Below are 12,776 nucleotides of genomic sequence, written 5' to 3'. Positions count from 1 at the left end.
GTCAAAGGTTGATTTGTATGGTCATTTGTAAAAGGTGAAGTCAATTGTCAAAAGGTAGCACAAGGGGGCACATAACATGTGACCATTTATGGACACATGGTTAGCACTAGTGTGCACACATCTTGTGAGATAAGAGCTCCGTGAGGGCTATATAATGATGAATTTGGATCAAGTCTATGCAATGAGATTATGTGATTTTGAGAACTTACCTTGAGTACTTGTCTCTTGATTAGCATCCTTATTAGTGTTTACTCCTTGTTAATTATCTAATCATGGAGGTTTGACCCTTCGTAGCCTTGGCACTAGATCCATGAATTTCATGAGTTTTTAGCAGCTCATGCTTTTTATTGGAGAAAAGCCTTGCCACCATCAGTGTTTTGATCTACTAGAGAGCCCACATGTGCGTTTTTGGAGGCTAAGGTGATATCCATACTTTAAAGGTTGCTTTCTCATTTTCTTCATCCTTTGCATCAACAAAGTTTAGAGGTTTTACGTCTTGCAGCCATAACATATGATGATCTAGTATCTCTTTTAATTGAGAAAGATAAGAGGAATAAAGATGACCCAACAAGCATCGGTCCTGTGATCAAGCCTTTATCAGCACAGGGAACAAATGGAAGTCTAGCAAGAAGATTATATGTAGATTTTGTAAGTGGCTAAGGACACAAAGAAGCAGATTGCTTCAAAAAGAAAGAGCAAGAACAAGCAAAATACCGTGCCAATCTTATTGAAGCTGATGTTCTAGACTCTTTCAAAGAAAAAAGATGCTGATGAAGAATCAATTCATGTTGCGACAACAGTTCAAGTCAAAGGCCTCACTCTTCAAGAGGAGGTTGATGACAGTTGGGCTTTCTAAGCCCTTCTTTTTCTAGTTTATTTTTTGTTTGGGTTGGTTTCTTTGGCCAAATAGTCCCCCAAAAATGAGGTTTTGGATTTTGTGTCACCTTGATGTTATAAAAGGCAAAGATGTATTAGTGGTGTAAGAGGTTATTAGGTCTTTTAGGTGTGAGCACTTTAGGTGTGAACCACCTCTTAGTAAGAGTCAAAAGATAGGGCCTTGGTACCTATAAAAGGGTATTGTACTTGGTGGTTTCATAATACAATCATTCTTGTGTTGTGCCCACTTTGCTCTCTCTTGTGATCAAGCTTCTCTCTCTCACTCTCTCCTCCATCTCTGTGCACCATGTAAATCTCCAACATATTTAAGTTCTCTCTTTCAATGATCACCAAGTGCACCAGAGCTCGTTGTTTAAAGTTCCATCAACATAAGGAAATATTATTTTATCTGTATTGGTAATCATTAACATAAGGATATATAATTTTATGTGTATTGGCAATGATTTCCTCACGTAACAAAAAATGATTAGATGTATGAATAAAAGGAATCAAGGGTCTTTTGGGCACCATTTTAAAAAAAGCATTGTTACAAATTAAATTCATACTTAGGAATGTCTTAGTAGAGATAACAACGACATGCTTGTTAGATTAAGGCCCTATTATCATCTTCTTAAGTAGACTTTAATTAATGCTGCCCACCAAAAAACTCAAGCCAATCAAGATCCACTTTCAAAGCTACATAGTAGCTTATCACATTGAATAGAGATCATAGTCAATCATGGATATTTGCTCTTCCTCTCCCTTGTGTTTGCTCAGATTCCCACATCACCATCCCCCTCATGTCCTTTGCCCTGTTGTGTCTATGCCTTGTGTATTGTCTAACCAAGGATGTGTGTCTCAAATCACCATTCCTTGTTATGTACAACTATGTACCCATATACACCTTTTGGTTTAGTTTCTTTGTGATTTGCATAGCCACAAAACTGGACTAGCTACAAATTGGACTAGAACAACACTCGTACACTTTTTTGTCTTATGTTGGATTTGATACACAAAGAGCAGTCTACTACATTCTCTTGATGATAAGGAAACTAACTAATACAAGCCTAGTGGGTGAGGGAGAATAGCCGGGTGGATAAGGCGACAACCTTTCCCCATTGCCCACCTCTTCCCCTGAGTTCACAAAGGGGTGAAAGTGTGTGTGTTCCTCCTCGAAAAAAAAGGACTAATACCAAGCCATCTCTGTAAATAACTTCTAAATACCAAGCCAAGGACCCGAAGCAATGTGGTTAGGTTTGGTAAATTTTGATTCAATATATGTAATAATAATAGTAACAATGTATATAGATGAATCATCAAATGGATTAAACTTTGTGCATTACAATTATATAATTTTACTATTATTCATATTAATCTATTTTCTCACATTCCTACGTGAGCTGAGAGAACTTTCATTTGGAAATGGCTTCTGTTGCTGCAGCGATGGTGGGCAACAAACTGATCGAGATGGGTACCAAGATCGTTGCTGTTGGCCGCAACTACGCTGCCCACGCCAAGGAGCTTGGCAACGCCGTGCCAAAGGTCCATTTCTACTCAAAATTTCTGTTATTTTCTTGTTTTTTCATTGATCAGATTGCTTTGGCACTCACATGCAGTAGTATTCCTACTGTTAATAACAAGAGAAGAATTTTCTCTAATATATTCTGTTCATTTGAGAGGTTGAGAAAGAAAGCAAGTAATATTAACGTCTACATGAGGCCAAAATGACGTATAAGACCAATACATAATTAAAAGACCATATCCGTTAAAAGAAAAACATACATAAAATCATTCTACTAAGCTACTAGTAAATCTACAATGCCAAGCGTCTTACAAACCCTGCCATTGGTTTTCCCACGCAATGTCAGTGTGTCCCTGTATTATTGGCGTGTACATTGGGAGCTTCTAAGGTGTGGTGTGATCCATGTGCAGTGGGTGCAGAGGCTGAGAAGATCTAACCGGATAATTTCGTTGGTGTCCTCATAAGAGAGCTAGAGAAAAGGGGAGACCAAACTGTATTGAAGGGGTGGGAGGTGGTCATATGGAGTCCATATACTGAGAACCAAGTGGAAACTAAGGCATACCATACTCCAGGGTGGCCCTTGAGGACTCCAAGGCAAGTCTTGGGTACCTGTAGGGATCCATGTGATTGATGCGATGGAGGTATGTGATTGTCTAGAAGAGTGCATCCACTGCCATCAGGGCTGTAGCAAACTTTGCTTGGATAATCTGGTGTGGGGTTGATGGTGTCACTCCCTCTAAATACAAAAATTAGGGGTTAGTCCGAGGTAGGCATGAAATACAAAAATTAGGGGAGCAAAAAATTTGCATTAAAAGAAATTGCCTCCTCTGTAGGGAGGGAGGGCTGGAAAAAAAGAAAACGTTGGCTAATAGTCTTCCTGTAGAGTGTAGAAGCAAGGGCCTTAGAACCAAAGCGCCTAAAAATGGTAATGAACCATTCTCTCACCACGCTTCACCATGCTTTCTGCAGCACATGCCAGAGTGACATGGGGATATGCAGCCTTGAGCTTACTTGAGCAGCAGTGCTTCCAAGCACATTTCTAGGAGCCCAAGTCGAAGGGTTGGCTTTTCGACACCCTCGTCACACCAGCTTTGTGTATGGAGCAGCCTTATAGGGGCCAGATTTATCTGGTGAGGATCAGTAGCAAGTTGAGAGGCCTCACGTCATGATGTTCTCCTGTATGTTCTCCCCCCTTTTGAGGTCATGGGTGTCGCATCTTGGCAGTTATGGCTTTGGGAGAACAGACCCTTGGTGTATGTCCAATGGTGAGTGGAGCTAGCACAACCTCATTGCTTCTTCCGATATACCCCCCCCCCCCCCCCCCCCCCCCCCCAACACACACACACACACACACACACAAAACCACCACCCCCTTCTTCGAGTATTTAACCAAAGTGGGCCATCGGATTCTCCTACAATAGGTTGATAGTACCCCCATTGCCTCCCCTGATTGCTGGCAGGCTTAGGGTATCCCATTCACCTCCATGAGAATGCCATTGTTGGAGCAACTTCCGCCCCTACAAGGCATCCTACTTCTTATGGTTGATGGCACATCGGATTCCTAATGAGTCTCATAGACACTGCCTTTAGAATTGCCTAAAAGCCCAACGGGTTTGGTGGCATATTTGGTGCCTCTTCTACTGGCGTAGGGGGATGAGCAAAGCACAGACACGACACCACACACAGTGAGTGAACGCAATCGTGAGCGAGAGGCACATCATTGCGTGATGATTGAGTGATTACAAATGAAAGTACAAAACCAATGATAAGGAACACCTCATAAGAGGGTGGTCCCATGCTAGGGGGAAAAACCTCATAAGAGGGAAAAAGTGTCCCAACTTATTAGCATGTTCACACAATAAGTACTACAAATCTTCTAACCCCCCTTGGTGATGGTGTGCACATGGATCATATGGCAGATCAATCCCTAGACAGTAGCAAGCCCAAAAGCTTCGAACTTTTCACGAGAAAGAGCCTTTGTGAACAAATCTACCATGTTGTCATGTGTAGGCACATAAACCAAGCTGATCTCTCTTGCATTGGCATGATCTGTATTAAGGGTACCAACTTTGCATGCAAACACATTTTCAGCCATGAAAAGAAAGTGTCTAAAGCATGTAAAAACCTCTGACTTTTACTTCAATAGATACACCCAAGCGTGCTTGGAGTAATCATCAATGAGCATCACAAAATAGAGGTATCCCCCAATAGATAGTGTCCTCATAGAACCACATACATCATTGTGTATAAGCTGTAATTTTTGGACAGCCCTTACTGATCCTTCTTTCAGGAATGATGCGTGTTGCATTGCCATAATGCACCCCTTGCATACATGTTTGAGAGGGGCCTCAAGCTGTGGGAATTTTGACACCATCTCTTGCCTTTAAGGTGCAACAAACTGCCAAAATTCAAGTGATCCATCTCTCTTGCCTTTTAAGGTGCAACAAACTGCCCATTGCATTTTGCCTAAAATGCTGTTAGCACATTCATCCCCAGTTTCTGCCCATATTTGGTGTCCCTTTTGGTCCTTTTTCATGGCCCTTGATTCTGGGCTGGCCACCCCTTTTATTGTATATTTTTCTGGGATTTTTCTTAGGCTGGATGTATTTTTCCCAATCGGCCAGCTGCACTGTGCCCAGTCGGCCAGTTCATCATGTCCAGTCGGCCAGCCCCTCTTACCTATAAATAGGTGGGCTGGCCTCTCACTTTTTCATCTTGCCTAGTCTTTCTTTTGCTCCCTCACTTATGAGACACTTTCTGTCTCTTGCTTGGGACTGTATCATTTCAGTATATTTAGCATAGTTGCTCCATATCTCTCTCTCTCTCTTGCAATCTCTGCTCAGCACACTCTAGTGCTTATTTGCTTGCACTCTGTGCACTCATTCATGGTATCATCGCTCCCAGTTCAGTGATTCTCTTTACTGCCCCAGATTGTGCCCTATCTACAACCCCTTCACCTCTGCATTTTTCTCAGATTTGCAGCCCTCTGGATGTTGCGTTTTCTGGACAATTGCTACTGCTTGCTTTCCCTTCACTTTGGCTTCATTGCTTACAGCTTGAAGGTACTTTTTTCATCAGCATTTTTTCCCTTCTTGGAGTTTGGAACTAGGCGGCTTGTTTTTTCAGGACTGCAGCCCCTCTTTGGCTGCGTTTTCCTCTCCAGTGGACATTCCCTTTTGCAGAGGGGGTCTTGTGGTGGTTCTGGCTTTGGTGGCACCCTTGGTACCTGTGGTGGACACTCCTTCCGAGATTGTGCATATTTTTGAGATTGAGCCCAAGCTCTTGTGATGGCTGCCCCGACTACACTTCATATGTTCTTAGAGTCTGCAAAGTTGGATGGTTCCAACTACACTTTGTGGAAGGTGAAGGTGAAATCAGCCTTGCATGGCATGGATCTCTGGGACTGGCTTGTTACACCTGCCAATGCCACCCCTCCCACCCTTGCTTCCGGTGGTGTGACTCAGGCACAGATTGATATTTGCCAGTCGAATGATCATTGTGTTTTCTTCTTTCTGATGTTGAATTGTCAGGATTCTAGGATTCTATTCTCTTTCATGTGCATACAGTAGATGCTGCACATGAAGTTTGGAAGGCATTTGCAGATCTCTACGAGATTAAGTCTCCGGGTCGGATCTTGGCGTTGGAAAAATAGCTTATGAACTTATTAGTTTCTGCCTTTCCATCTTTATGTGCTTTCATCTCGAATATGAAAGATCTCCGGGACGAGCTTGCTGTTTGTGGCAAGGAAGCATATCTCTACAGAGGATATGGCTATTCGGCTGCTCTCCAAGCTTCGAAAGAGGTTTGCTGCTTATTTTCAGTCTCTTGTTTCTTCTCCTCGTCCGGTTCCAATTACTTGGGAGGAAGTTCTCCCCTCCATTATGCAAATTGAGTCTCGCTTTGAGGAGCGGACTGGCACCTCTGGTGGTTCTGATGGAGCTTTGGCTGCATGAGATAAAGGGAAGAATCAATAGAAGAAAGGAAAAGGGAGAACTCCAAGGATAAAGACAAAGACAAAAGCAGATCTTCTAAAAGCAAGGACATTGAGTGTCCTTATTGTGGCAAGAAGGGTCATAAATCGCCCTAATGCCACAAGAAGAAGCGGGATGAAGAAGCAAAGAATGCTTTCTCTACAGCGGTGTCTCAAACCAAGAAGGATGATGGTATTCTTCTATTAGCAGGTACTTGTTGTATACTTGCTCTTGTGACTTCTCAATCGCAGTCGTGGATTGTGGATAGCGGTGCCTCTGCTCACGTGACACCCCATCGAGATTGGTTCGAGGACTGTACTGTCAGGATAGGCGAGATCACTTTGGGTGATTCTTCTTCCGTGCCAGTGCATGGACATGGCACCATCCCCATTTTCCGCTCCTCCGAGGACAAGAGGTACTTCTCTGACGTTCTGTACATTCCAGATTTGGCATTTAACCTTTTGTCAACGAGTGCTCCTACAGCTTAGGGTGCGGAGGTGATCTCTCGTTATGAGATTACTATTCGTGATAAGGAGACTGGTAGCATCTTGGCTCAGGAAGTCCAAGATAGTGGCTTGTACAAGTTGACCACTTTGCTTTCTTCTGGTTCTTCTTCAGCTCTTTGGCATGCTCGGTTTGGCCATTTGAGCTATCAGCTTCTACAGCGAGCTTTGAAGGGTGGGTTGGTTCAGGATTTATCGACCATCAAGCCTCCATCTACTGTTTGTTCCTGTTGTTTACAAGGGAAGCAACACCGACCATCAAGGCTCCATCTACTGTTTGTTCCTGTTGTCTACAAGGGAAGCAACACCGAGCCGCCTTTCCGAAGGAGGCGACACACAGATCTTCGACATCACTTGCTCTTGTTCATGCAGACTTCTGTGGTCCTATGAGTACCGCATCTTTGAGTAAGGCATTGTACATGCTCGTGATGGCGGATGACTTCTCTAGATATACTTGGGTCTTCTTTCTGAAGTCCAAGGATAGGCTTTTCAACACTTTTGTGATTGGAGAGTTGAGGTGGAAAAAGAGACCGGTTCCTCGGTCAAGGCTCTTAGGACTGACAAAGGGGGTGAGTTTACATCCTAGGAGTTTCAGTAATATTGCAAGGCTCATGGCATTCGGAGACAGCTTACTACAGCGTATACTCCATCACAGAATGGAGTTGCAGAGAGGAAGAATAGGACCATCATGGAGATGGCTCGTGCTATGCTTGAGCATTCTTCATTACCTCGACGTTTTTGGGCTGAGGCGGCTTCTACTGCTGTCTACATTCAGTACAAGTCTCCCACTATTGCTCTTCCAGATAAAACTCCATATGAGGCTTTCCATGGTGAGAAGCCCTCTGTTGTTTATTTCCGGGTATTTGGTTGTTCAGCGTATGTACATGTGCCTAAGGAGCATCGCTCCAAGTTGGACTCAAAGTCTGAGCGCATGACTTTTCTCGGATACAACACTGTGTCCAAGGCATATCGTCTTTATGATCAGCAGGCCAACAAAGTTGTGAGCCATGATGTGGTGTTCGACGAGACTCCTACATCTTTAGAGGGGGGTGGTGAGCTTCTTCTTCCTCCGTCTACTTGTCCTCCTCCTCCTCCTCCTCCTCCTCCTCCCTCTGCTTCTGTTACACCTCCAGCTCTGGATTCTCAGTCAAATGATGGTGACTCTGCTCCTCCTCCAGCGAGTTCGAGCAGATATGTGCCTGGATGGTATTTTCAGACAGTTCGTGATTCTGGGTTACGAGAGCTTCCTTCTGATCCTCCGCCTGGTTCTCTCAGGCGATCTTCTAGAGTTTCAGGGAAACAAATTCATGAGGGTAACATGTTTGTTAACTATGCTTTTATGTCCTCTATCGTTCATGGTCCTTCTGATCCCTCTTTTGTGGACGAGGCTCTTTCACAAGAGCCTCAGCGTCGTGCTATGCAGTTAGAGCGGGATGCTATTGAACGTAATGGCACTTGGTTTTTGGTGCCTAGGCCACTGTAGCGTAAGGTGATTGGTGTGCGCTGAATCTTCAAATCGAAGTTTCGAGCTGATGGCAACTTGAGCAAGCACAAGGTGATGTTGGTTGCCAAGGGTTATGCTTAGCGCCTTGGAGTCGACTTCGATGAGACCTTCGCTCCGATGTCCCGGATGACTACCATTTACACCGTTCTTGCTCTTGCAGGACATCATAGATGGCCCGTATTCTAGATGGACGTCAAGTCGGCTTTCTTGAATGGAGAGCTTACACAGGAGGTTTATGTTGATCAGCCGCCGGGATTTGTTGTTCCAAGCAAACAGGGTCATGTGTACCGGCTGAAGAAAGCTTTATATGGTCTGAAGCAGGCTCCGCGGGCTTGGTACCAGTGGATTGGTGAGTTCTTTCAGAAGCTCGGCCTACGCCGTTCTCATGAAGATTCGAACCTTTATATCCTCCTTGAGAGAGGGTTGATTGTTATCATTGTGGTCTGTGTTGATGACCTCATCTTTAAGGTTCTTATTCTGTGAGGATCCGTTCAGTCATGGATGCTTTTGGCAAACCACGAAGGGCATTTTCTTCTCTCAGCAGAAGTACACACGGGAGACTCTTGACAGATTTCAGATGACTGGATGCAAACCAGTATCTTCTCCTATGGATACTATTGAGAAGCTTTCTCTTCTTGATGCTTCTCCAGGGATTGATCAGGGACAGTATCCGGTTCTCGTCGTCGGTGTTTGGTTTGGTCAACCTACTCCCGATTGGACGTCTATTTCGCTGTTAGCTTATTGAGTTCTTTCTCATCCAAACCCCGTCAGCAGCATTGGCGGTGTGCTCTCAGAGTTCTTCGGTGCACTCTAGGCGGTGTGCTCTCAGAGTTCTTCGGTGCACTCTAGACTTTGGGATCTTCTTTAGCCCAGGATGCACTCTTCTTGGATGGTTTGATTCAGATTGGGCTTGAGATCTAGATACCTAGCGTTCGACTACTGGTTGTGTTTTTTCACTTGGGTCTAGAGCCATTTCATGGAGCAGTAAAAAGCAGCCTACTGTGGCACTTTTCTCTACAGAGGCGGAGTATCGTACGGTTTGTTATGCTGCATGTGAGGCGATTTAGTTACGGAGATTATTGGAGGAGCTTGGCTGTCCTCCTACCGAATCTGTTGTTCTTTGGTGTGACAATCAGAGTTGCATCGCCATCGCCAAGAACCATGTGTTTCATGCTCGTACGAAACACATTGAGATATAGTATCACTATGTTCGCGAACGGGTTCTTGCTGGAGATTTGCATTTGGAGTATTGTCCCTCAGCAGAGAATGCAACAAATTTGTTCACCAAGCCGGTTTCTCAAGCTTCCTTGGCTCCTCATCTTCAGCTTCTTGGAGTATGTTCAACATCTGGTGCTGAGAGGGGGTGTTAGCACATTCATCCCCAGTTTCTGCCCATATTTGGTGTCCCTTTTGGTCCTTTTTCATGGCCCTTGATTGTGGGTTGGCCACCCCTTTTATTGTATATTTTTTTGGGATTTTTCCCAGGCTGGATGTATTTTTCCCAATCGGCCAGCTGCACTGGACCCAGTCGGCCAACTCATCATGTCCAGTCGGCTAGCCCCTCTTACCTATAAATAGGTGGGCTGGCCTCTCACTTTTTCATCTTGCCTAGTCTTCACTTATGAGACACTTTCTGTCTCTTGCTTGGGACTGTATCATTTCAGTATATTCAGCATACTTGCTCCATATCTCTCTCTCTCTTGCACTCTCTGCTCAGTACACTCTAGTGCTTATTTGCTTCCGCATTGTGCACTCATTCAAATGCACCCCTCGCATATATGTTTGACAGGGGCCTCAAGCTATGGCAATTCTGACACCGTCTCAATTTTAAGGTATAACAAACTACCAAAATTCAAGTGACCAAAGTGGGCATGCCATAGCTCCGCGTCACTCATAGCATGTGTGGCAGTAACTAAACATGTATCATGTGCTAATCTCATATCTATCCAACCTCTAAAGACCATGGCATAGTGTACCGGAGGCAACAATGATGTCTCCATCACTCTAATCACAAATTGTACACTTGTCATCGACAAATTTGATCTCTAGACCTCCTCTAGTAATGGTAGAAACTGACAGTAAGTTCTTCTTGATGCGAGTTACAAATAATATATTTGAGAGAGTAATTGTTCCACCATTTGCAACAGTGAGCACAACCCTTCCAACTCCATTCATTGGATACAAGGAGTTGTTCGCACACGTGACAGTACCTCCTTGAGGAGTAGACTCAAGGGAGGAAAGCAAACCACGCTAAGAAGTAATGTGCTAGCTAGCACCACTATCAAAGTACCGAAAATGTGAATCTGTTATTGATAAGCATACATCATGTATAGAAGGATCATAGTTACAATGCACACTGAAAGCCCAATCATCATGTGCATAAGTAGTTGACTCCTCCTTCTTAGCATTAGTTGCTAATGCATCAGCCACAGACATGCCTAAATCTTTCTTCTTCTCCTCCTCCTCTAGCCTTTTCTTGCCTTCATTGATGTAATGCCATGGCTTCCGACAGTAACTACACTTGCCTTTCTTCTTAGGCTTCTTGCTGGCAACGAAAGCATGATCCTCAACACGCTAGATAGACCCGTTTTGTTGTGATTGCTCTTCTTGTTGCAAGATCACAGAAACCAACTCATCAAAAGTGAGGGCGTTTGGATTTTCATCATGAGCCTGATAGTAGAAGAAAAACCGTAGTAAGTATCTAGCAATGCATTGAGGATAGTAGGCACCAAACTCATCAATGCTAGCAAGATGCTCCGAAATCTTTGATCTTTGTAAGAAACTCATGCATCAAGTCTCCCTCATTCATGAGCCTCATTATGCATATGGTATAGCGTTGCAAGCGCAGCCCAAGCCTGCTTGGCAGTCTTACATGAATGAATGTGCGGGATTATGCTCCGTTTCACAGACAATGCAAGCAAGGCATTTGCTTGTGCATCTCTGCCATCCCATCTAACATACTCTTGAGTAGGAGGCGCAAGTGCACCTGTGACATTAGAGCTCGATTCTACATCCGATGCACATGGAGCTTATTGTTGTGTAGCAGCTTGTTGCTGCATTGGTAAGTTAGGGTGTGCCTCAATGTCAACAATCACATTCCAAAGCTCCTTTGCAACTAATACATGCCTCATCATGTAAGACCATAGGGAATAATTGGTCCTATCAAGCTTATCGTCAGCAGATAGCATTTGAAATATATCGTTGCCAGCCATTGGTTCCCTGCAAACAGATTCTCTGAGCCACACAGTACGAGTGCCCAAGCACACTAAAGACAATGTCCTCTGAATGCAACCTGTATGGCTGCCAAGTAGCCCATTGATTGCTGTAAACCTGCGTATTGAAAAAGAAATTCTAGGGATAGAGATTACTGGTCAAATGTTGGAATTGAAGCTGTAGGAGACCAATTTATACTTCGTAAGTATTGGTGATGGTGCAATTTTGATGCAGGAAGTCGATTTTGCCCAAATTTGTTCGGATGCAGGAGGCCCAATTATGTCGATTTTTGCCCAAAAATTAGAAAATCCCGGAGCGCTGGCAGGAATTGGCTGTGCCGAGACAGAGGGGCTGCACTATGGCGTTGAGCTGGCTGGCGGCTGCTAGCGCGATGCCTGGTGATGCCGAGCGACAGCAGCTCTAGAGGTGGCTGCAACTGTTGCCTAGAAGCAGCACTTGGGCAACGACAGCATGATCAGAAGCTGAGTGACGACCAATGTCAAAGAGAGGCGACACTTGTACTCCGGTGCACAACTGCGATGGCTCGAGATGGCGAGCAGCTGCTCTATGAAGACACAGGCAAGGAACTGAATCCGCTCTGATACCAAATGTTGGGGTAGGGGGAGGAGCAAAGCACAAACACCACACCACACAGAGACAGTGAACACAGTCGTGGGCAAGAGAGAGGCACGTAACTCGATGATGATTGAATGATTGTGAATAAAGTACAAAACCAATGATAAGGACCACCTCATAAGAGGGTAGCGAAAAAGTGCCCCAGCTTATTAGCCCATTCATACCATAACTACTGCAGATCTACGTCTTCACCTCTGACCCTGCCACTGCCCGCATTGTTACATGGGAACAGCTGTCTGGCAGGCAGAGGCCGGCCCAGCACCTTTCTATGAGGACGACAGAGGAGGCCTTGCTCTCGTTTTTTCACACCGCTGCCACTGGACCTTGGAGACCGGCACATGCCAGTGCTTTGGGAGCTGATCTATAGCCTTGCCATCTGGCACATTTGGCAAGTGCTTAGCAAGTGCACTGTAGCGAGACTATTACTGGCGAGCCCACTCCCTCGGTGGAGACCATTCGAGCTATATGGGTTGATCTCATTCATACCCTGCAGGGACACCTAGAGCGCCTCTGGCAGGGGTTCACTTGGCATGCAGAGACCGTGGGAAGCC

At 44.8% G+C, this 12,776-nt stretch overlaps 1 protein-coding gene across 5 annotated transcripts in view; it reads left to right on the top strand.

Annotated features, from left to right (window-relative positions):
• The first annotated feature begins 1,107 nt into the window (after nt 1–1,107).
• The window catches only part of LOC147641044 (Fumarylacetoacetate (FAA) hydrolase family), a 51,925-nt gene continuing 40,256 nt past the window's right edge, over nt 1,108–12,776 (top strand). Inside the window, exons 1-2 of one of the 5 annotated variants that reach the window (XM_086817749.1) lie at nt 1,108–1,185; nt 2,318–2,418. In XM_086817749.1, the coding sequence (XP_086673875.1) occupies nt 2,320–2,418 (99 nt within the window). In that variant the 5' untranslated portion in view covers nt 1,108–1,185; nt 2,318–2,319. Of the gene's footprint in view, nt 1,186–2,021; nt 2,136–2,251; nt 2,419–12,776 lie in introns of those variants that run through there. The other 4 variants (XM_086817754.1, XM_086817742.1, XM_086817759.1 and 1 more) reach the window with 4 other exon arrangements.

Source organism: Cibotium barometz, chromosome 2 (genome assembly GCF_041138505.1).
Source record: "Cibotium barometz isolate CiBa-2024 chromosome 2, ASM4113850v1, whole genome shotgun sequence".
Classification (NCBI taxonomy): Eukaryota; Viridiplantae; Streptophyta; class Polypodiopsida; order Cyatheales; family Cibotiaceae; genus Cibotium; species Cibotium barometz.
This window is presented reverse-complemented; position numbering and strand designations above follow the sequence as displayed.